At 54.6% G+C, this 23,032-nt stretch overlaps 1 protein-coding gene across 2 annotated transcripts; it reads left to right on the top strand.

Moving 5' to 3' along the window:
* The first annotated feature begins 10,554 nt into the window (after positions 1-10,554).
* Positions 10,555-23,032, top strand: AGTRAP (angiotensin II receptor associated protein). Of its 2 annotated transcripts, none has more exons than XM_080654866.1 (5): positions 10,555-10,669; positions 16,852-16,886; positions 18,453-18,558; positions 19,402-19,612; positions 21,158-23,032. In XM_080654866.1, the coding sequence occupies exons 1-5, from the start codon at positions 10,643-10,645 to the stop codon at positions 21,268-21,270; spliced, it is 492 nt and encodes a 163-aa protein (XP_080510992.1). In that variant the 5' UTR covers positions 10,555-10,642; the 3' UTR covers positions 21,271-23,032. The 2 variants fall into 2 exon arrangements, with proteins under 2 accessions (XP_080510992.1, XP_080510993.1); XM_080654867.1 differs by having other exon boundaries at positions 19,402-19,597; positions 21,158-21,852.

Genomic DNA, 23,032 nt, shown 5'->3' on the forward strand with positions numbered 1-23,032 from the left:
ACTCCCCTGGGAAAATCAGTTGGGGTCAGGGCTCTGGCACCAAGGAACACAGACTCATCTAGCAGAAACCAGATACGCTTGCTCTTTTCTCCTATTCAAGTTCGATGGGCATGGGCCTCTTGGGGGCGGGGGGGAACTGAAAGAGATCAAAGGCAGCTCTTTGGAAATCGAATCCTGAGTCCGCCTGCAGATCTGTCTGTTGGGGAGCAGACAGCGCCTCTGCTGTGTGTGCTCACATGGCTGGCTGGTGGGAGACTGCGATAGAGCACTAAGGGTGTGGCTGCAGGCAGGCAGGCTGGCCGGCCATCCAGCGTGAAGTCTGGGGGCAGCTGTCGGTGGCCCTGGACATTAGCAGTGGGAAACAGAACTTCAGGACAAAGCTGAAAGGCCCCACGGAACTGTCACTGTCCTCCAGGGGAGTTCCATGGCTAAGAATTGGGGCCTCGATACCTATTTGACCTGGCTGCCGGCATTTGGCATTTGCAAAGTGGGGTGGGGGCCGGGGTGGAATCCTCTTATCTCTGGGGGAGGTGGGGGGTCCCAAAGCCCCCTTAGTGTTTAACAAACTTCTCTGACAAGAAGTTCTTTTTCTTTTTATAAATATGTTTTTATTGATGTTACAGAGAGGAAGGGAGAGGGAGAGAGGGATAGAAACATCAGTGAGAGAGAAACAATGATTGGCTGCCTCCTGCACACCCCCAACTGGGGATCAAGCCCACAACCTGGCCATGTGCCCTGATCAGGAATCAAACCGGTGACCTCTTGGTTCGTAGGTGGACACTCAACCACTGAGCCACCCTGGCCGGGCAGCCAGGAAGTGCTTTCTTGTTTTCTTTGGGGGGAGAGGGGAGAGTTCTTTCTTAGGCCTACCTTAAGTTTATTCTGCTGGTACAGAAGCCAGTTTTCTCTGATCCAGGGGTCAGCGGACTTTACCAGAAAGGGCCAGAGTGTTCCCATAAAACTATTTATGGACACTGAGATGTGAATTCCGTATAATTCTCACAGGTCACAAACTACTGTTCTTCTCTTGATTTTCTAAAGCACATTTAAAAATGTAAAAACCTCGCTTAACTTGTAGGTGGCGCAAAAATCGGCAGTGGGTTGGACGTGGCCCACGGGCCACGGTTTGCAGATGCTGCTCTGGTCCGCTCGTCTCAGCCTGCACTGCCCGTTAGAATAATCTGGGCAGACCTCAAAGGCACCGGTGTCCAGGGTCCATCTGCAGAGAGTCCGCTTTTGTTGGTCAGGGTTGTATCTGGGGTCCCTGTGTTTTCTAAGCTCTGCAGATGACTAGCGTGGAGCCGGGCCGAGAGCTGCTCCACCTCTCACCACCTTCCTGACCTTAGGGAAGTTCCTTAAGGTCTTTGTGCCTTGATTTCTTCATCTGTATAATGGGGACAATGACTCTTCCTTCATAGGGGTATTGTGAGAAGTAACTGCACATCCTTATAACGTGCTTCTAACAGTGCTGAGCCCATAATAAGACCCCAGGGTTAGTTGATTTATTTTCTAGGATACATTTCGTAGGTGTTTCCTTCTTTGCTAACGACCCATCGCATCATCAAAGACCATTTCTAAGTCACCATTCAGGCTCCTTCCCCAAAGCGTGTCCCCAGGAACACTGGGGCCACGAGATGCTGCGTCCGAAAAGAGGACGTGGGTTCTGGGTCAGAGGTTTGGAGAACTGCGTGCACAGACTCCGGGCAGATAACAGGTTCATGAGTTTTTAAAAATGCACACCCCACCCCGCTGCGGGGAGAGCTGAGCAGGGGGCCAAATGGAAAACAATAGCTGCTGGGACAGCCACTGGGCCCTCCGGCATTCCTCCTGTGGCGTCATACCGCCGTTCCCCAGAGACAGTCACCATTCCCACGGGCTGCCTTCCCAGGATTTGTCTGGTGACTCCAAGAGTGGCTCCCCAGGCTGCTGGGAATGCCCCGAGGTCAGAGGCTACAGGGGCCAAGCCTCATGGGAAAGTGGCAGCTTCTGCTTCGGGGAGTAACTGAGACACACACACGTCGGATCGTAAAGCCACAACCCCCTCCACCTCGGAGATGCTTCGGGTGGATCTCCCTCCCAGCGTGTTCAACACCGGCAATACATCGATGCTGAGTGGTGGCCACACAGCTCCCGCAATGCGATTCCCTTTGCAGCTGGAGAGAGGGTGGAGATACACACAGAACAGCAAGGGAAGGTGGGTGCTGGGAGAGGTGGTGAGAGGGGCCAAAAGGCAAAGCATTTCACAGGCTGGACGGGGCACGGCACCTCTGTGATGACCTTCGCTCTCGTGGCAGATGGCGAGGAGGGTGTCTGTGTGTGTGTGCTGGGGAGGGAGCGGCAGGAACTAGCAGTTTGCAGAACCAGGTGCTTCCATTGGGTATTTTCTGCATTCTGTGTCAGGAGGGGTGCTGTGGTTTAGGATCCGTGGCCTCTTCTGGGAGGCTTCCTATCCCTCTTTATTCTCAGTGCCCCAGGACCCAGCTGCGTGGCATGGCCTGGAGCCGGCGGGGGGGGGGGGGGGAATGCAGGCCCCGGGGCCCACCTGCTGAATCAGAATCTCGGGGGTGGGGCCAGTCCTGTGAGTTTGTACAATTTCTCTGGGCCATTCTCACACACTGTACCTGAGAGACAGGTCTGGGTAGGGAACGGTTGGGCCAGGGACATGGGGATGATTCAGGGACATTTACAGTCAGGGGTGAACTCGGAGGCCCTGCCTCGGGGCTGGAACTGGTCTTTATTTTTGGAGAAAATCAAGCGGGGCGCTTGAGCCCTCAGTTGGGTGTTCTGACTCTTAGGAACTTCCCGGGGGGTCTGCGGTCTCTTTAAAGTGGGAGGGGGGTGCTACCCCCTTGTAGTCCTGTGTTGCATGTGGTCTCTTGCGCTGTAAATAAAGAGCTGATGGTTAATAAGCCGACTTGCTGTCTCTCTCTGCCCCTCCAGGAGGCGGTCTGTCTGTGCAGGCAGTGAGCACGGTCAGGCCTTTGGAGAGGACTCAACACTTCTGTTTTCCCCGCCACATCTCGTTCATTTTCTCACTCTCACTTTTCACTGAGCATTTGCTCTGAGCTAAGCAATAAACCAGGCAGACGGGGTCTCTGCCTTCACCTGAGCCTCATTGTGGTCCTTCGACCAGATCTCGTGTGTGGGAGTTTCATATTTTCATGTCCTTCCCCATTTTAGGGTTGAGGCAGCTAAGGCCCCACAGAGATGACGAGGCTGGTCACAGCAGGCCAGCCTCTGGCAGCCTCATTCCAGGCCTGGGTGGCCGAGCGCCGGGAAATACTGATGCCAACTTCGGCAGGATGGGGAAGAACTCAGTAACACCATCGAGGCCGGGCCGGGGCAGGCCCCGATGCATCTTGGGAAAGCATGAACTAGCGAGGGGGTGGCCTGGCTTGGCACCGGAAGGGCATCTCTTGTCTCCGTGGCAGCTGCAGCCAGCCCTGCTCACCTCCACGGCCCCCTTGTGACCCTTATCTGTGCTTTTGCTTTCCGTGGCTTCAGTTATCCGAGATCAGCCTCGGTCTGAAGTTATTAAGCAGAAAACTGCAGAAATAAACAACTCATACATTTGAAATTGGTGCCATTTTGAGTAGCATGATGAAATCTCACGCCAGCCTGCTCTGTGCGCCCCAGACATAAACCATCCTGTGTCCAGTGTATCCACGCTGTTTACTAAACTCCCCGTTCGCTGTCCCGGTTATCGGATCAATTGTGGCCAGGCGTGTGCTCGTCACCCTTGTTTTACTTCATAGTGACTCACTCACCTCGCTTCTTCTCGTCACACAGGCATTGTGTCACCTCACATCATCACGAGAAGGGTGAGTCCAGGACAAGATGTTCTGAGAGAGAGAACACGTTCCCATAACTTTCATGGCAGGATGTTGTTATAATTGTTCCATTTTTATTAGTTACTGGGAGCCCAGTGCACGATTCAAAATTGCGCGGCACCGCCCACCCTCCAGTCGCCAGTCCGGCCCTGCCTCACTCCCCAGGCCCCGCAGCAGCCACAGCCGCTGCCGGTCCAGCCCTGCCTCCCTCTCCGGCCCTTGAAGCAGCCTCGGCCGCTGCTGATCAGGCCCTCCTCCAGCGCAGGCACGTGGAGGCCCCTGCCGCCCCGCCCCCAACACTGTGCACGCAACCTCCTCCTGTCCGGTCAACCCGTATGGCGTCCTGGTTAATTAGCATATTTCTCTATTTTATATATATAGATAGATAGATAGATAGATTGTCATTAATCTCTTACTGTGCCTAATTGATAAATTGAGCTTTATCATAGGTATGCATGTTTGTATCGGGAAAAAAACATAGTAGATGTAGTGCTCGATATATAGAGGGTTTGGTACTCTCCGCGGTTTCGGGCATCCACGGTGGGGTGTGTCTAAGGCTGAGAAGGAGGGATGGGTAAGGGGGGACTGTACATGTTTGGAGAGGAAAGGGAGATGCATCCATCCAAATACAACCCTGGCCTCTGTTTATTGAGCTGTGCCCACTGCATGAGGCACCCGTCCTCTTGTATGGCTGGAAATGGTTGCACCCATTTTGCAGAGGAGAAAAACGAAGGCATTGAGAAATAAAGGCCTCAGTGACAGCAGTGAAGTGCCAGGGACACCACCCAAGTCTCTCCAAATCCAAAACCTGATTATGTTCACCGACCCCATGTTGCCTTCCAATGCCTCACGTTTAGTCAGTCACCTGTCCTCAGACCCGCCCCCTCCCACTCCCCAGCTCATCCAGGACCCCCAGGGCTTCTGCCAGGGCCTGCAGGGGACAGGAGCTCCTCGAGCAGGCCCCAGCCCTGGGCTGCCAGAACCAAAGGTCTTGCACTCACCTTCACGCTGCCTCCAGGAAGGCCCCTGGGATTTCCTCCCAGGGTCTTCCCAACTGGTAGAAGCTCTGGAAGCACCCTGCATGACCCTCCACTGCTTCCTCATTCTTCTCTTATCTCCCCGACCTGAGCACAGGCTCTCTTACTGCCGCTCGGGAGCCGGGGAGCCAGATAGGAATGCTCTGCAGTGAGCCAGCCCAGCAACAGAGGGTGAAAGCAAACACCAGGAAAAGCCCCGGGCAGAGAGGCATCTTGGGGGCCCACAGGGCTCAGTGGCCATAACTTGTGTGTCTGAGCAACCTCTAAGGCACAGCCAGAGCCCTCCATGCCTCCCTGGGAATTCCACCCAGGCCACATGGAGAGACAAGGCTGGACAGGGGGAACTGGGACAGAAGTGGCACCGAGGAGCAGAACCAGGATAGGCAGCGGTAGGCGGGAGACACTCCGCACACATTTAGGGAGGGCCTGCGTGCGTGCACACACATGTACACGTGATGACATGAAGAGGATTGCTGGAGAGGGTAAGGGGAACGAAGAAATGCCGTAGGACAGAGTGAGAGAGCCGCTCGGGCGATGGGTTGTCTGTCTTGGGCACCAGCCTCTGAAACCCGCTCTCTTTCTGGCTGGTGTCGAACACAACCTTTTCCTGGAATGCAGCCACTCACAGGCATGTCTGTTCCGCTTTTCCACACCCTAAGCGGTCACAGAGCGTTCTGATGGGCTCTCCGCTGCCCCACCTGAGCACACGGAGTGATGGGGAGGACTTGCCAGGATGGGGCTCATGCAGTGGTCATTTGCATAGGATCCTGATGAGATGGTGAAACAACAGGAACATTAGGGATTATTGGCTGCATTTTAAGGCTCAAGGAGGAGTATTCAAGGAGCCTGGCTGGGCCCATAACACTCGGCGATGGATGCTGCTGTGAGCCTGAAATCTGTGCCCTTGGGACAAAGAGTTCTGAATCAGACCCCCTCATTTTGTCTAGTCGAGAAAAACCAAGTGTCTCTTCTGGAAAAGGGGGCTCTCGCACCTCCCAGCAATGTCCAGGTTCCTCCAGAAAACCCAGGAAGAGGGAAGTAGCAGACTCTCCCACCTTGACTCCCTCCAGGCTCGTGCTTCCCCCTGGGTCACGCCCCCTTCCGGCTTTAGTGAGTGGTGGTGGGGACACAGTGGACACGCCCCCTTCCTGCTTTAGTGAGTGGTGGTGGGGACACAGTGGACACGCCCCCTTCCTGCTTTAGTGAGTGGTGGTGGGGACACAGTGGACACGCCCCCTTCCTGCTTTAGTGAGTGGTGGTGGGGACACAGTGGACACGCCCCCTTCCTGCTTTAGTGAGTGGTGGTAGGAACACAGTGGACACCGTGGTCACGCCCCCTTCCTGCTTTAGTGAGTGGAGGTACAAACACAGTGGACACTGTGGTCACGCCCCCTTCCTGCTTTAGTGAGTGGTGGTGGGAACACAGTGGACACTGTGGTCACGCCCCCTTCCTGCTTTAGTGAGTGGTGGTGGGAACACAGTGGTCACGCCCCCTTCCTGCTTTAGTGAGTGGTGGTGGGGACACAGTGGACACGCCCCCTTCCTGCTTTAGTGAGTGGAGGTACAAACACAGTGGACACCGTGGTCACGCCCCCTTCCTGCTTTAGTGAGTGGAGGTACAAACACAGTGGACACCGTGGTCACGCCCCCTTCCTGCTTTAGTGAGTGGAGGTACAAACACAGTGGACACCGTGGTCACGCCCCCTTCCTGCTTTAGTGAGTGGAGGTACAAACACAGTGGACACTGTGGTCACGCCCCCTTCTGGCTTTAGTGAGTGGAGGTAGGGACACTGTGGTCACGCCCCCTTCCGGCTTTAGTGCGTGGAGGTACTGACATGATGATTTCACTGGTGAGTCCTAATGGTGATGATCCTTTCAGATCCTGGGCCAAAGGCAGGAGGAAGTCTGGAAGCCCAGGAGAACCACAGACTCCAAACCACAGGATTCTATTCTTTCTGTCCCTTCACTTCTGCCTCATTTCCCACTGTCTCTGTTCCCAGAAGCTGGGAGAGAGAGAGAGAGAGAAAGAGAAAGAGAGAGAGGTCGCACAAAGAACAGCATTGACAACAAGAAGCCAGGCCTTCCTTCCCCAACCCAAGGAACACGCAGCTAGCGTGTTTGTGACATGCTGAGCAGAAACGCTGGAGGACAGGTCTCCAGATCAAATCCCAGCAACATTCCCTGTGCCCCCAAGAGCCACGCGCTGCCCCCCATACCTTCTCTGATGTGGAGGGCCCTGCGTGCTCACGGGCACCTGTGCCTTGCGGGCAGTGCCTCGGCTACTCTCTCTCTGTTCCAGTTTGATTTGCCTGCTGGGGAAAGGAAGAGGCCAGGCCACATCAGAATTGCTGGGTGTCCAGAACTTTGAGGACCAAAGGGCAGTTGGATATCATCTCAAAGCTTTTCGTGTTTGATGCCTCCTTTGTGCCTCACACAGCTCTGGGATTGACTGTTACTGTCCCCATTTTTTAGATACAGAAAAAACTTCAGATGGCCTGGCCAGCATGGCTCAGTGGTTGAGCATTGACCTATGAATCAGGAGGCCATGGTTCAATTCCTGGTCAGGGCATATGTCTGGGTTGCAGGTTGGATCCCAGTGTGGGGCATGCAGGAGGCAACCAATCAATGATTCTTTTTCATCATTTATGTTTCTGTCTCTCTTTCCCTCTCCCTTCCTCTCTGAAATAAATCAATATATATATATATATATATATATATATATATATACACACATATATATATATATATGTGTGTGTGTGTGTGTGTGTGTGTGTGTGTGTGTGTGTGTGTGTGGTTTTGTTTTTTAAAGAAAAAACTTCAGAGATTAAGTGTCTACCCAAGGTCACATAGGTGCAAAGTGGCCGTGCTGGGGGGTCAGGGTTGGGGAGGCCAGCACACTCAAACGCTGAGGCCCAGCTCTCAGGCTTTGCTCCTAGGAACAGGGCAGAGTGGAGTCCTCTCTCCATCAAAGGGGCCTTTCCCTGCTGCCTGGATCCTGGCCTTTATCCTGGGCCGGGAGATGCTGAGAGACGCTGGAAGATGCTATGTTTTTTCCCATAGCAGCAGGGTAGCTATTTGCTTCCTGAGCATTTACAAAGTGTCAGGAGCTGTGCCAGGAAAGCTGTGTAAATTATCTCACATGATCCCCACAATCACTCTGAGGCTAAGTAACTTGCCCAAGACCACTCTGCTAGGAGGGGACAAGGCAGGGATCCAAAAAAATACTTTTACCTGAAGGACACAAGCAACCATAGGAAGGAAATGGCTGTGATTGCTTCATCGGCCATTTCCATAACCAGCGGCATCCACCAAGTGGCTTCCTGGACAGAGTCTGGACTATCGGTGGCACCCTGAGGACAAGCAGGGCGTTGGGCGGCAGGTCTTCCGGGTTCCTGTGACAGGAGGAAGCGGTGCACACAAATGTGTTCAGTTGGTGCAGGTTCATTCCCTGAACACCTACTATGTGCCAGGCAAGTGTTGAGGTTGATAAGTGCTACAAAGAAAATAAAACAGGATGGTACAACCAACTTGGAAAACAGTTTGGCAATTTCTTAAAAAGCTACATATACACCCACGCTATGATCCAGCCACTCCTCTCCTAGATATTTACCCAAGTAGATGTTCAATAACTATTCTCTGGATGGATGGATAAATGAATGAATGAATGAATGCATCTATTCTGCATGTCAGTTTCTTTGTTGAAGGTACAAAGATAAAGCTTGGCTGAGACAGAAGGTACTGGTGAGGGACATGAAAAACTTAAACTTCACTTCCCAAAGTGTACTCAAAAAGAATGACCTCCTCACCCCAAAGCCTTGTGGAATGTGCTTTGTGGGGAGTCCGTTTGTCCTTCCATAGTCATGACTGCGTCTTCCCAGGAACTCGGCTCCTTTGAGAATAGTTTCACTTTCCTTTGTTCTCAGGGCTCCATCCCCACCCAGGCCAGCTGGATCTACACCACCCACACCACCGCCCCCACCCCTACCCCCACCCCACGCCTCTGGCCCCAGCTGGTCGGGATGAATGCGGTGTCACTGGGTGAACTGCTGGGACATTCCACAGACGCAGCTTCTGTTTCATCTGGCTCCAATCTGTCTTCCCCTGCTTGCCTCCATCCTTGCATCTCAGCCTGGGCAGTAGAGCTGAGTGGCTGAATGTCAAGGTCCTAGAGCCAGACCTCCTTGGGTCCCAGCCCAGTTTCATACAACTAGTGATGTGCCTTTGGTCAAGCCTCTCAACTTCCCATAACCTCAGTCACCTCACTGAAACTCTGGATAAGAACAGTACCTGCAGCATCCGGTTGCTGTGTTTACTCTGAGCGCTTTTCACACTCTGACACAAAACAAGGACTTAATAAATGTCAACTCTAATCCTAGAAATTGTTTTGCAGTTTCTGCTGACAAGGTGATCACAGTCTTGTTACAGACCTACAGGCTTGGGTTAAACACCTCTAGGATCTGGGGTGCATGGAGAATATTTCTTGACTCAAGTGGGCACCAACCATTGGCCCCGTGGGTATTGATAATAACAATATCTGATACATACTAATCATTTACTAAGTGCCAGGCACTTGACCCGGACAAAAACTCTATCCTTGACCAAACTTTAGTAGGCTCCTCTCCTTGACTAGGCCTCACCCTGGCCCCTGTGTCTGTCCTGTTCCTGCTGGGCCTGCATAAGCCCATTTTAGCAAGATATCTGATCACCTCAGTATCTGTATCTGATCAAATTCCCCTCCTTCCCCTCCCCCTTCCCCTCCCCCTCTCCTTCCCCCTTCTCCCCATCCTGGCACTTTTGATGTCTAAGCCCTTGACCTGCCTTTAGCAGAAATCCTGCTAGGTCAGTTTAGCATAATCCCACCTACCCTTGACATCTCCTCTTGGTAATTTTCCATCCATTGTCTCCTACACCCCCACCCCCCACCTGCCACTCCGCTGCTTGGCTATAAAACCCCATTTGTCCTTGCTGTCTTTTTTTAAAAAATATTTTTTTGACTTCAGAGAGAAATATCAATGATGATCATGAATCATTGATTGGTTGCCTCCTGCACGCCCCCTACTGGGGATCAAGCCCCCAACCCGGGTATGTGCCCTTGACCAGGATCTAACCCAGGACCCTTCATTCTGCAGGCTGACGCTCTGTCCACTGAGCCAAACCAGCTAGGGCTGTCCTTGCTGTTTTCATAATTAAGCTTGATTTCTCTCTTCTCTTGCAATATTCCTATTGCAAAAGTCTTGAATAAAGTCCTCCTTACCATTTTAACAAGTGTCAAAATAATTTTTCTTTAACAACATGAATTCGTTCATTTAGATCCTAGGAGGTAGGTGCTGTAAACGTCTCCACTTTAGCATCGGGAAGTAGGAAGGAGAGAGGATGCCCTAAGAAATGAGACACCAGCTGTTGCCACACCTGCAGTTTGCACCTGGACATTCCCCCAAGCTCTCCCGGCTGCAGGTGGTCCTATCAGTCCACTTCCTGGGATATTAACGAGGCAAGATATTGCGCCCTTTGTGACAAACCCTGGGGTTCTCCAGCCGTCGGGGGAACTGCCTGAGCAGGGAGTGGCGGGAGCCCGGGGCTGGAGGACGCACTTGCAGCCCGACGCCATCTCCTAGCAACCGGACAGCGGTCTCGTGATTCGACTCACGTGGCCGGGAGTTGAGCAGGGGTTGGAGCCCGGGTAGCGGGCTGGGCGGGACTGGCAAGTTTTCATCCGGAGTTCCTAGATCTGGAGCCTCCACGGCTGTCGCGCTGGTGCCTTCAGCCTAGGTCGGGATGGATCAGCCCGCCGTGAGCCTGAAGGTGGCGACGGGCGGGCTGGGGCGGGGCGGGGGTGGCCACACCGCGGGCACGCGGGCGCGGGGCGGGTCTCCCGAGTGTGGGGGGCGTTTGCTTTTTAGTTTATGGGAGGACACTCCAACCAACTGAGCCAGCCAGCCAGGGCCCTCGTTTGCTTTTTAAAAGTAGGATTTTAGAGGTGAGAGGGCCAAGAGTTTGAGAGAGAGGTGGGGTGGAGAGAAAGAGAATGTACAGACGCCAGGTGAGGAGGCGGGCAGACAAACCTCGGCAGGGATTGGGGTTCAGAAAAAGGCCCAGCGCCCAGCCGCAGAGGATCGCTTTGGCCTACCCGCCCAGAATTCCCCTGGAGAAGGAGGAAGGCGCAGGGGAGGGGCTCACTGGGCCCTGGGGCGGGGGGCGGGGGGTCGAAGCGGGACACCCCCCTGCACGGAGAGAGGGGCTCGAGACCTTTTACCTGGCCTCCCAGTACCGCCCGATAGCCTCGTTTGCTTGCTACATCAGGGTAAGAAAATTAGATTTCCCAGACAAGTCGTTTTTCCAAACTATGTAAAGCCTGCGACCTTATTTCCTAAGAAACACGAACTCCAGTCGAAGTTGTTTAAAAGCAGAAAACCCCAACTTTGTACACTTAGTAAAACCCTGCTGGGCTTCCTGGGGTGTCCTCATTTCCTGAGCCGCCTCCTCAGCTCCCCAGGGTGCCCTTGGCTGTTCTTCTTTTTCTCTCCGCCCCCCCTCACCCCCCTTGCTTGGTTGTATTTGCGGCAAAGGGCCCCAGACCTTAGCTTTGATCAGGAGGCTGTGAACCTTGGACCAAAGTTTCCATTTTGAGTCTCTATGCTGTCTCCTTTGAGACTTTATTCAGGAATATTCACACATGACAAATCATTTAGCAGCCAGTGGTGTCTGGTACTCAAGGAACCGAACCCACGCGATAAATGACTACAAAATAACACATCGTCCATATTTGGGTTATGAGAGGAGGCTGTGCTATTTTGCTATCACACTTGCTGGGGCAAACCTCCCTGAAGCTTGCAGTCAGCAGCTGCCTGGAGAGATGGCTAGAGCGAGGGAGTGGGCTTGGAGTCACGTGTTAGCTGGGAAGAAATCTACTTAAGGGCAACTGAGGTTTTTTGTTGGTATTCATACTCATTCTATCTCAGTGGGGTTAATTGAGGCCAACCGCCTTTCCTCTGATTAGAGACTTGCCTAAAATAATGCGAAGGGAAAATCAGGTGATGGGCAGAGGTGCAGGAACCGAAAGGGGCGTCTGTGGTATGCCAGGTTATTTATTTAATCACAGCAGCTTCCCGAGAAAGCTGATCCTGTCATCTTTTTACGGATGAACAAACTTCGGCTCAGATCAGGCCAATAACTTGCCGCCGTCCCACAGGGATTAGGTGGCAGAGTCAGGATCTGAACCCACCAGGTCAGATTTCAAAGCTGTCCTTTGCTGGCCCCCAGTAAGTAAGTTGGGGCTGACTTCTGCCTTGACAGTTTAGGTACATCAGGGGCTGTTTTTTGAGCAACTTTATGGGCCTGGCAGCCAAGCACCGCCACATGTGTGAGCTTCCGGTGCCCGGAATGAAACAGCTGGTCCTTCCCTTGACGTGGGAAATAAGACGCTCTGTCTCTAAGGGTCTTCGCTGCTGCTAGTCAGAGACAAGTAAGTGCTGGGAGGCCCTGAGGGACTGGGGTTGCCAGGTCGCATACAGGCCATCCAGCTGAATTTGAATTTCAGATCAACAATGAGTAATTTTTTAGCATAAGTGTGTTCCACGCAATATTTGGGACATACTAACAAAACATTCATGACCCGAAATTAAAAATTAGCTGGGTGTTCTGTGTTGTTGTTAAGTCTGGCCACCCTACGGAGGGCAGCTGCTGATTCCTCGTTCACTGGCCACTTAGATGTTCCGAGATCAGGGCCCCAGGGGAGCTGGGAAATGCGCCCCTGTGCCCCTGCACTCCCTCCCCACTTTTTCTTTCTTTCTTTCTTTTTTTAAATATATTTTATTGATATTTTACAGAGAGGAAGGGAGAGGGATAGAGATTTAGAAACATCGATGAGAGAGAAACATCGATCAGCTGCCTCCTGCACACCTCCCACCGGGGATGTGCCCACAACCAAGGTACATGCCCTTGACCGGAATCGAACCTGGGACCCCTCAGTCCGCAGGCCGACGCTCTATCCACTGAGCCAAACCGGTCTCGGCCCTCCCCACTTCTTCATTGGCCAATTGCCCGCTTGTGCCCCGGCAGGGTGGGCAGTGGTGCCAGATGAGAAGAAATAGTCGCCCCAGGCCCTTTGCACAAAGGACAGGCCCTAACTTGAGCCCTGTCATGAGGCGAGTCCTGTGCTGGAGGAATGACATTGAGAGGAGCCCGGAAAGGACTAGACTTGGTTCATGAGTCCCTGTTGAAAGAGGCCCCTGGGAAGGAGTGGGGGATCGTGTCGAATGAGGGTTAAGAATTCAGGACAGCTGGGTATCAAGGGCTGACTACCTGGTAGGCACTGTGTTAAGGGTTTCATAAACCTCTCCACCTCCCTGTACCGCTAGATCCGCACAGCAACCCTATGAAAGGCATGTTGGCCCTAATATACGGAAGAGCAAGCAGCCATTCTGCGAGGGCAGGTGATTTGCCCACGGTCACACAGCTTCTGCGTCATGGAGCCAGGATCTGACCCACAGATTTGGCTCCATACGGTTAGCCACTGCCTGGTTCTGTCTCCCCTCGAGGGCAGCCCTGACGGGTGTCCCTGAGCCTCAGCCACCCTCGGGGATCGCACTACCTCACGTCACAGGTCGTGTTGGCACGGGACTGGTGGGAATATATTCCATGTATTGATCTGTATGTTGATCTGAGATCTGACCACACCTGTCTGGGAAGTTCTCCACCCCCATTCCCGCCCCCATGGGCTCTCGCGGCAAACAAAGGGTCCAAGTCCAGGTCCTCATAACTCCTTGGTGTCCCCGGAGCCTTCCCTCCCCCAGGCTGAACCGCATTTCCACCCACCCTGCCCTTGCTCTTCCCGGTCCTGACAGTGTCCCGCGGGCCTTGGGGCCAAACCTGCATTCAGGGCCAGGCTTTGCTACTTACTAGTCGCGTGGCCTTGAGCAGGTTCCTTAACCTCCGAGGATCCGTTTCCTCGCTGTCAAAAGAGGACAAAAATAAACCCTATCTTCTAGGGCAGTGGTCAGCAAACGGCCGCTCGCGAGCCACATGCGGCTCTTTGGCCCCTTGAGTGTGGCTCTTCCACAAAATACCAGGGCCTGGGCGAGTCTATTTTGAAGAAGTGGCATTAGAAGAAGTTTAAGTTTAAAAAATTTGGCTCTCAAAAGAAACGTCAATCGTTGTCCTGTTGATATTTGGCTCTGTTGACTAATGAGTTTGCCGACCACGGTTCTAGGGTGACAAGAGGTGGAGCCAGTGGTCCAGGAGGGGGTGTGGCATCTGTTTTCATTGGCATAAAAACTCGGAACAGATAAACCAGTTCTGAGATTTGCATCTGGGCTGTCTTGTTGATGCGTGTTATGTTCTGGTCCAGTTCGCGTACTCTCTCACAGCCTCGGTTTCTTCATAAGTAAAACAGGATTAACACTCTCCCCCATGTAGTTGCAGGGATGCCACGGGCCAAGTGTTCGGGGCAGTGTGGACACGTGGTAGGCACGCCCTCCTCAGGAGCAGGGGTTGCTCTTGTTAACGCTGTTGCAGGATGCCTGTCCCACGCCGGTACCGCTGCTTATTCAGCGGATACATATGTCCAGATGCCTGACTCTGCGGTTGAGGCACCCGCCCGGGACATATGGGTGATGGGCATTGCCTCCATTTCACAGACACCAAGGGACCCGGTCCCCGGACCAGAACCCTGGTGTCTTACTCCTAACCCAGCATCCTACGCCGCCCTGCTACCTTGGTTCTTTGACCCTCTCTTGCCCGGTCTTCTGACACATCTGGAAACGAGCTGGGCAGCTGCCCTCGGCCGAGCACTGTGTGAAGAGTTCCCCCCCATGAAGGAGAGCTCGGGTCTTCCTTTCCTCTTGCCCAGCCAGGAGCGGTCCGGCCGCCCAGGCACATCCTCAGGCCCCGGCGCCTCCCTCCCCCGTCCTCCGTGGCCGGACCTGAGAATCCCAGGTGGCCCCTTGTTACCGGAAACCTCCCCCAGAGCCTGCGGACAGTTCTTTTGCGCTGAGATGAGTCACTGTTCTCCAGGGAACAGTGGAGAAGGCAGGGCCGGTTCGGCCGGGTTTCTTAGGGAGCTTTCCTGGACATAGGCCTGGTCATAGGCCTGTGGGTGTGCCCTCCCATTACCAAGCTGGGAAAACCGAGGAAAGGGAGGCTTGCTCTTCGGTGGGTTTCTTTTCCCAGGGGCTTAAGCGAAGTGATCAGATCGTGCTAAGCTTCTTAAATGTTTCTGAAACAGAAGTGCTGTCACACGGAAGGGGCCGGATGTGTTTTGAGGATGGGCAGTATTTCCAGGGTACGCCCTTTTCTTCTCAAGAGATGGCATCGTTTTTTTTTTTTTTGCTTTTTTTTTTTTAAATATATTTTATTGATTTTTTACAGCGAGGAAGGGAGAGGGACAGAGAGCTAGAAACATGAGAGAGAAACATCGATCAGCCGCCTCCTGCACACCTCCCACTGGGGATGTGCCCGCAACCAAGGTACATGCCCCTGACCGGAATCGAACCCGGGACCCTTCAGTCCACAGGCTGACGCTCTATCCACTGAGCCAAACCGGTTTCGGCGCTTTTGTTTTTTTTAAAATATATTTTATTGATTTTTTACAGAGAGGAAAGGAGAGGGATAGAGAGTTAGAAACATCAATGAGAGAGAAACACTGATCAGCTGCCTCCTGCACACCCCCCACTGGGGATGTGCCCGCAACCAAGGTACATGCCCTTGACCGGAATCGAACCTGGGACCCTTCAGTCCGCAGGGCGACGCTCTATCCACCGAGCCAAACCGGCCAGGGCAAGAGATGGCATCGTTTTAAACCTCAGCCAGATTCTTCCTCTGTCTCCCAGGCCCCTCCGTCTCTAGGAAAAGCCTTTATGTCACAGAGTGACTTTCCCACACGCTTCCCTGCGGATCACGGCCCTCCTGGTCTCAGCCTCTCCTCTCACCAGAAAGCCAGGCTCTGCGGGGCCCTTGGGTGCAGACGTGGGTGCGCACAGTCTGGGTGTCGGAGCCAGAGCCCTGGGAAAGGAAAACCGGTTCTGAGACAGAAACCCACCGTGGAAAGGGTCAGGTGCTAATTCTCAGGGCCACGGTGGTGCTGTGACTGTCCCCTGAGCCTCTTTCCTCCGCTCCTCCTCTTAGTCTGGAAGGCAGATACCAGGACCGCTGTGGCTGGTCACAGTGTGGCCTTGGGCACATCTCTCTCCTCTGTGGGCAGGGGTTCCTGCAGAACAGAGGGGGCAGTGGCTGGCTCTTAGGATAAAGATCAGAATCCACCCCCACCCCCAGGGCCAGCCCTGCCCAGCCCCAGCTGCCATCCCTCCCCAACTCTCCTCTTATCTTCTACTCCAGGCACAGTGGCTTCTTCTCAGTTCCCTTTCCATGACCAGCAGTGGAGGCCAGTTCCAGTCCAGGGGGCTGTTCCTTTAAGGACATATGGGGCAATAAAAAAGGGTACAATGTTACAAAAAAGCCAGAGGGTTTTTTTTTTCCCTGAGCATAAATCATACCAAGGTGCTTCCTTGCCAAAGAGCCTCCCGTGGCTTCCTCTGTGGCATGAAATCCACACTCCAAGGCCCTCAAGGCCCCTGCCCCCCAGCTGCACCCCCACTCCTGCCCCACAGAGCACCCCAGCTTTAGAATCCCAAGAAATCAGCCTCTTTGAGCGCCTCACCACCACCCTGGCCATTCCCATCAAGGTGTCCTCCATCCCCGAGCAGATTCCCGGTTCCCCAAAAGAGCCTCCGGCCTTCAGAAGCAGGAAGGGGTGTGGGGGTCAGCTGCCCCGAGGGAATGGGGCGGAGTGCAGTGGCAGCATGCCCTGCCTGGCCTGGCCTTCCTCCTCCTCCACCACCGGTTCACTCGCCATTGCAGACATCTGTGTCGCCCTATCAGGTGCCAGGCAGTGGCCTCCTGGGTCTTCTGGCGCCACAAGCTCCCCCACCCCCTGCTCCCCATGGCGGTCACATTCACAGATCTCCCCCCTTCTCCTCTTTGTGCCACAGGTGATCCTCCTGGTTCACTGGCTGCTGACGACCTGGTAAGTGGCTCCACAGGTGTGTCCGCTTCTGTGTCCACCTGTCTCCTGGGATACGGGTCCTCATGTCTCCTGTGTCCCAGTCAGTCCCAAGACTAAATAGCACCTTTGTCAAGAAGATCGTCAGCAAGCAGCCCATGTCCCGGGGATGTTGGAGGGGCAGGCAGTCCCCAGAGGCCTTGGCCATCACTGCCTCCGAGGAGCTCCGAGCCCTCATCCGGTAGTGAGGTCAGACACAGATTTCTCAGCCACACTCCTCTAGCTTCGGAGCTGGTGAGCCTGGGCTTCCTTCGGCCCCAGCACTTGCTTTGAAAACCCCAGGATGAGATTACTTACTCAAAGACTGTGGAGCCTCACTGCATTCTACGCTGAACTGCTTTGACGAGTTTTCGGGATGGTGCGCTTTCGGGATTGTTGTTTAAGTGTATGAAGCGCCTCACTGCGCGCTGGGGCAGTGGAGGTCCAGTGAAAACGGCAAATAAGAGCACAGCCTCTTGCTCGGCTGGCGTGGCTCAGTGGTTGAGTGTCAACCTATGGACCAGGAGGTCACGGTTCAATTCCCTGTCAGGGCACATGCCTAGGCTCCATCCCCAGTAGGGGGCGTGCAGGAGGCAGCCGATCAATGATTCTCTCTCATTGATGTTTCTATCTCTTTCTCCCTCTCCCTTCCTCTCTGAAATCAATACAAATATATATATATATATATATTAAAAGAGCATGGCCTCTTGAGCCAGATTGCCTGGGTTCAAATCCCAGCGCCGCCACTTAGCAGCTGTGGGATCTCGGGCAGGTTACTTGACCTCTCTGTGCCTCAGCTTCCTCACCTGTAACGTGAGGATAACAATAGTGCCTCCTTCCCTGAGTTGTTAACACAAATGCACATAAACGAGTTCATTCAAAGCATTTAGAAATGTGCCAGATACTAGTAAGGGCTCTGTGTTAATTAGTATTTTCATTGGGTTGACAATAAGTAAACATGAGTTAGTAGCAATACCCTAAGAAATAAAATAGGGTGGGCATTGTATTAGACGGTGATGAGATGGCATTCAAAATGGGGCGGTCAGGGAAGGAGTCTTGGTTAACATTTGAGCTGAGTCTGAAATGACAAAAAGGGGCCAGGTGTTCAGGGTAGAGGTAGGCACAGGTGTCACCAGTGGCTCCCACTAGGCCCCTTTGGCCATGGGAGAGAGTCTCTTATTTCAAGTGGGACAGAGAACTGGTAGGACTTTGAGCGGAGGAGATCTCACCAGATGAACTTTATTGGTTGCTATTTAGAGAATGGCCCGGAGGGGGCAGGAGTGGAAGGAAGCAGGCCTGTGGCAGGCGGGCTGGTACGTGCGGGCAGGAGAGGATGGCGGTTTGGACCTGAAGGGAGCCATTTGGGAAGCAGAACCGATGGGATTTGTTGATGTTCCTGGCTCACAGCTGGGGCACAAGAGGCCTGGCCGACTGTGGCCTCTTCTCAGAGGGTCCCTGAGACCCTGGCGCTCCAGGGAGGTAACCTGTGGGAGGGGTGGGCACCTGTGGAGCAGTCACCGGCTAACCTGACTCAGATCCATCTTCCCACAGGGGCTGCCTCGTGTTCGGGGGCCCCTATGCCTGGGCCAACTTCTCCGCCCTGGCCTTGGGCGTGTGGGCCGTTGCTCAGCGGGATTCCCTCGACGCTATAAGCATGGTGAGCCGGGGAAGCAGCACTGGGCCTGGCTTCAGGATGATCTGTGGCCCCTGCTCTGTCTTCCCCGCACCTGTTCCAATCTTCTGCCTGTTCCTATTGCCCATTTTCTAAAGCCAGGCTGTAGCCCGCGTGTGTTTGCTAGCTTGACTGCTTCTCTGCCTGCCTGGCTCAGAGAGCCCGGACTGGGCTCCTTGTCTTCCCACAGAAAGGCATGGGGCGGGGTCCCACCAGTGCCCCAGGCTGGCCATGCCCCGAGGGTCATAAGTACTCAAGACCCCCACCCCGCCAGGACCCCCTTTTAGGAGGAGACCAGCAAAGAGGGAACTCCACTACTTTGTGAGGTCAAAGTGGATACACCCCACTTAAGCTCTCCCTGGGGGCAGGGGGCTTCTCAGCACCCACTAAGCCCTGAAGGGTGGTGGCTGGGGCCTCTCAGGATGACAGAGAAGGGATTTCCTTGGTGGTGGAGACAGAGTGGGTGAACTCTGAGGTGCCTTCCATCTCAGAGGTTCTAGAACCAAGTTTTGTACCTTGTCATGGCCTCAAGGATGACGGGAGATGGGCGGGGGCTTGGGTGAGGGGGCTTGGCAGGCTGGGGCTGGACCTCAGGGACCCCCCCACCCCCCCGCATCCCCGCTCCACTCTGCAGTCCCATCGGGCATCTCATCCACAGGGTCCTGCCTGCTTGCTGGGCCTGTTTTCCAGCAACCCCTGAGGTCACAGTAGGGCTCAAATGCAGCTTCCGGCCTGGTTACATGACAGGGGCGGGACGGGGAGGAAGTGTGCTTATGAACTCTGATGCCACGTGGTCACGCCTGGGCTCTGTGCCGGCCTGTCTTGCAGTTTCTGGGCGGCTTCGTGCTCACCATCCTCCTGGACATCATCCACATCAGCATCTTCTACCCGCGGGTCGGCCTCTTGGACACAGGGCGCTTCGGCGCCGGCATGGCCATCCTCAGCCTGCTCCTCAAGCCCTTCTCCTGCTTCCTGGTCTACCAAATATACCTGCAGCGCGGGGGCGGGATCCTGATCCTCCCTGGTGAGCACCCTTCAGGTGAGCACACTGCCAGCTCACCACGGCTCCTCCGCCTCCCCCTTGCCTCCCCCGCAGCCCCTGCCCCTAAGGTGTGCCAGCTCCTGGTCTCCGCTGAAGGGTACTGAAGCCAGCCCTAATGGACCTCATGTGGAACGTGTACCATTCCCCATCTCAGTGTGGCCTGCGTGGCTCTGTGCACACAGCTGTCCCAGCCTGGGGCGACCTTGCCCTGCCATCAGGCTAGAGGCAGAGTTGGGGGCAGCAGCCAGGACTCCCTCTGAGCCCAAACACCGGATACAGCTGGGGGAGTGATCCGGTTCCACGGGCAGCTCTGGGCAGTCTGCAGCCTGAGACTCGAGGCACCTTCAGGGCCACCCTCTCTTCTCAGCTCCCACCAGCCCATCCCTAGAGCCCCCTTCTCCTGTCTCCTGGGATCTGGGTGGCCAAGGGAGAGATGGTGCCGGCATGAGCCAGGGAGCCTCCGCCGAAGGCAGCGCTCACCTGCAGGGCTTACCCTGCCTCCCGGCCTCTCCCTCAGCCAGCCCCGCACTGCCCTGCTGCACGGCCTCACCTGGTTCTGCTCCTCCTCGTGGTGGCTGAGCCACTGTCCTGCTCTTGCCCACGTGTTCTCAGTTCCTCTCTCTCTCAGAAGTGGGGAGAGATGGGTGAGGTTTCCTACGGTCACTCCTGAGAGAGGCCGAGGGTGACCGGTGACCTGCCTGGCGGTGGGGCCCAGGGCAGGCAGGAGTGGCCTGTGGCCTGCCCTGCCTGGGCCTGTCCTGGGGTGAGGGGAGCCAGTAACATTCCTCCCATTGGACAGATGGGGAAACTGAGGCCCTTGTTCAGGATCATGGGACAAATGAGCAGCGTGGGGATGGGAGTGTGGAGTGTGGGCCCTGCCGCCTGCCTCGCACCCTGGCCCCAGCCTCTGGGCTCTGCCACGGCCAGGCTCTGGGCCTTCTGGATAGAGCAGTGACTTTCAACCCGTGCGCCGCGAGAATTTTTAAAACACGCGGTACCTGGCTGTTTAGTCAGGAGCACTGACCTCTTTTCCCTTAGACTGTCAGGGAAAGAAATTATAGCAGCCAACACAACAGCCATCCAGTGTGAATGAATCAAAATTATACTTATTTTTTTTTGTCAGATTGGCAAAAAAGATATGTTTTGGTGTGCCACAGAATTTTAGTGATTAGTGTGGATGCCATATGAGCAAGGTGGGAAATCGCTGGGATGGAGGAACACAGCGCCCACGTTTGCATCCTCGTCCTCAGCTTTGAGCTGTGTGATCTCAGGCAAGACAGTTCATCTCGTTGACCCTCAGTTTCCTCATCTATAAAGCGGGGACAGTAAAAATGCCTGCTCCGTAGGGATGTGGGAGGATTGAATGAACATTATGGTGAAAGGCTTGGTATCTGGGGCTGTGGCCACTGTCACTGCCCTGGGTGCCAGGATGCCGGCTCTGGCCCGCCTGGTGGGGGCGGAGTGGATCTTGGTTTGGACTCAGTGGAATGTCCTGAGCCTCACCCCTCATTTTTGCTTTCTCTCCGTCTCCCCGCCCCCTAGGTTCTGGATCCTCACATGAGCGCAGTGCCTACCAGACTATTGACTCATCAGAGGCCCCCACAGACTTTTATGCAGGCGTGGAGGGCAAGGGTCCCACCTCCCAAGGGTACTGAAGCCAGCCCCGCTGCCCTGGCCGCAGCTCAGGGGCCAGAATCACTAACTGTAAGGGAGGTTGGTCAGCAGGGCCTTCCTTGTGCCCTGGACACCGATCTACGGCTGCACCTGACCCCCCCTCTCTTGGACCTAATGTGGAACGTGTCCTATTCCCTATCTCAGGTGTGGCCTGAATGGCTCCGTGCACACACCGTCCCACGCTCCCCGAGACCCCCACCCACTTCCAAGTACCTCACTGGTCCCAGGCTGGGAACCGTGGTCCCTTTCCTCACCTCCACCCCTAGCTGGTCTGTGCAGGCCCCAGGCCAAGTCACTCCTTAGCCGGGCAGAATCCAGCCTCTAAGGGCCAGTGACGCCCCCGCCCTGAGCCTCCCCGCAGTTGTCGAGTCCCCCCCACCCCTCTAGCCCCCCGCAGAAGGAGGTCTGTGGTATAGGGTGAGGTGCTGTGCTTCTCACTACCTGGTCACTTGCTCCTGGGAACCCCGGGGCTGGAGGCAGGCGGTGTCGACTAAACGTGAGACCCACGACAGCCCCCAGCTTCCCTTCTCAGCGGCATGGCATTAAAGTTTGGGGAATTCTGTAGTTGGATGTGCGTTGAGCCATGTTTAATACCCCAGCAGGGCTGGCGCCTGGACCTGCCATTCCCAGGAAGGTTTCTGCTGCGAACCCCAGGGCGCCTGGACTGAGCGGCCTGTTGTGCTGTGGCAGGAGAAGGCAGGGGCCCATGACCGGGGGCTGTGTTCAGTGTGGCAGATGGATGTCTGCTTCTCTGAATCGGCGGACCCGGGGGATGGTTTGAGTCTTGCTCTGCCATTGGTTGGCTGTGTGCCCCTGTGCCCCTTAGCCTCTCTGGCCTCAGTGTCTCTGGACGGGACTGGTGCCTGCCAGAGGGCAGTGATGCAAATGAAATGTGAAGTGCCTGGCCCCGGAGGGGCTCCTGAGAGAGCAGCTAAGTGGTTGGTGGGGTTGCTCCTCCAGCCTGTGATGATGTGGGGTCAGGAGACCATAGGTGACCCCTTCCTGGTTGACCCTGGGTCTTGGCCTCAGAGCTGACCGGAACTGATACTGTCCAGAAGCTCTGAAGGTCCTTCGGCCAGGGCCCCACCCCACTGATTGGGATGGGCATTGACTACTGGGCCCCAGGTGTCTGGCCCATCCTGGCTTGTCCCCAGTACAAAGAGGTCAAGGCCTAGTGCCCAGCCCCCACACTTAGAATCCTCATGCTGGAACTTCGTTCACGCACTGCTGTCCTTTCAGCACCTGCGACAGTGCCCGCCCCCAGTAAGTGCTTTATGATGGGGTAGAATGAATGGATGAAGAAAAACTGCAGGACACCAAACACAAACATTGAGATCCCCAAAGCAGCCAGGTAGAAAAGATAGCATCCGAAAAGGAACGACAATTACACCAGCAACCGATGACCTGCCAGCAGCCACAATAAACGTCAGAAGACAGGAATGTTATCATCAAAGTGGTGATAAAAATAACGGTCAGCCTGAAGTTGGTAATAGTGAGTTAACTTTCAGGGATGAGGGTGAAATAAAGACGTTTAGAGAAATGACAATGAGTTTATCACCAACAGACCTTCCAGACTGAAACGTATAAAGAATCTTTGTGGAAGAAGGACATTTTTCTATAAGGAAGATCTGAGAAGCATGAAGGAAATAGTAAATGTGGTTTAGCGTTCACGACAATAATTATATAGTTCAGGGGGAGTTAACCAGAAACAGTGTTATAAAGTCTTCAGTTTTTGGTTTGTCT

Source organism: Plecotus auritus (genome assembly GCF_963455305.1).
Source record: "Plecotus auritus genome assembly, chromosome: 2".
NCBI lineage: Eukaryota > Metazoa > Chordata > Mammalia > Chiroptera > Vespertilionidae > Plecotus > Plecotus auritus.

What these genes read in the sequence shown, in the direction of transcription:
- AGTRAP (XM_080654866.1), top strand. Translation starts at nt 10,643, where the DNA reads ATGGATCAGCCCGCCGTGAGCCTGAAG. An exon ending in AGCCCGCCGTGAGCCTGAAG is followed by an intron (nt 10,670 to 16,851) that starts GTGGCGACGGGC and finishes TTTGTGCCACAG; the next exon opens with GTGATCCTCCTGGTTCACTG. An exon ending in CACTGGCTGCTGACGACCTG is followed by an intron (nt 16,887 to 18,452) that starts GTAAGTGGCTCC and finishes ATCTTCCCACAG; the next exon opens with GGGCTGCCTCGTGTTCGGGG.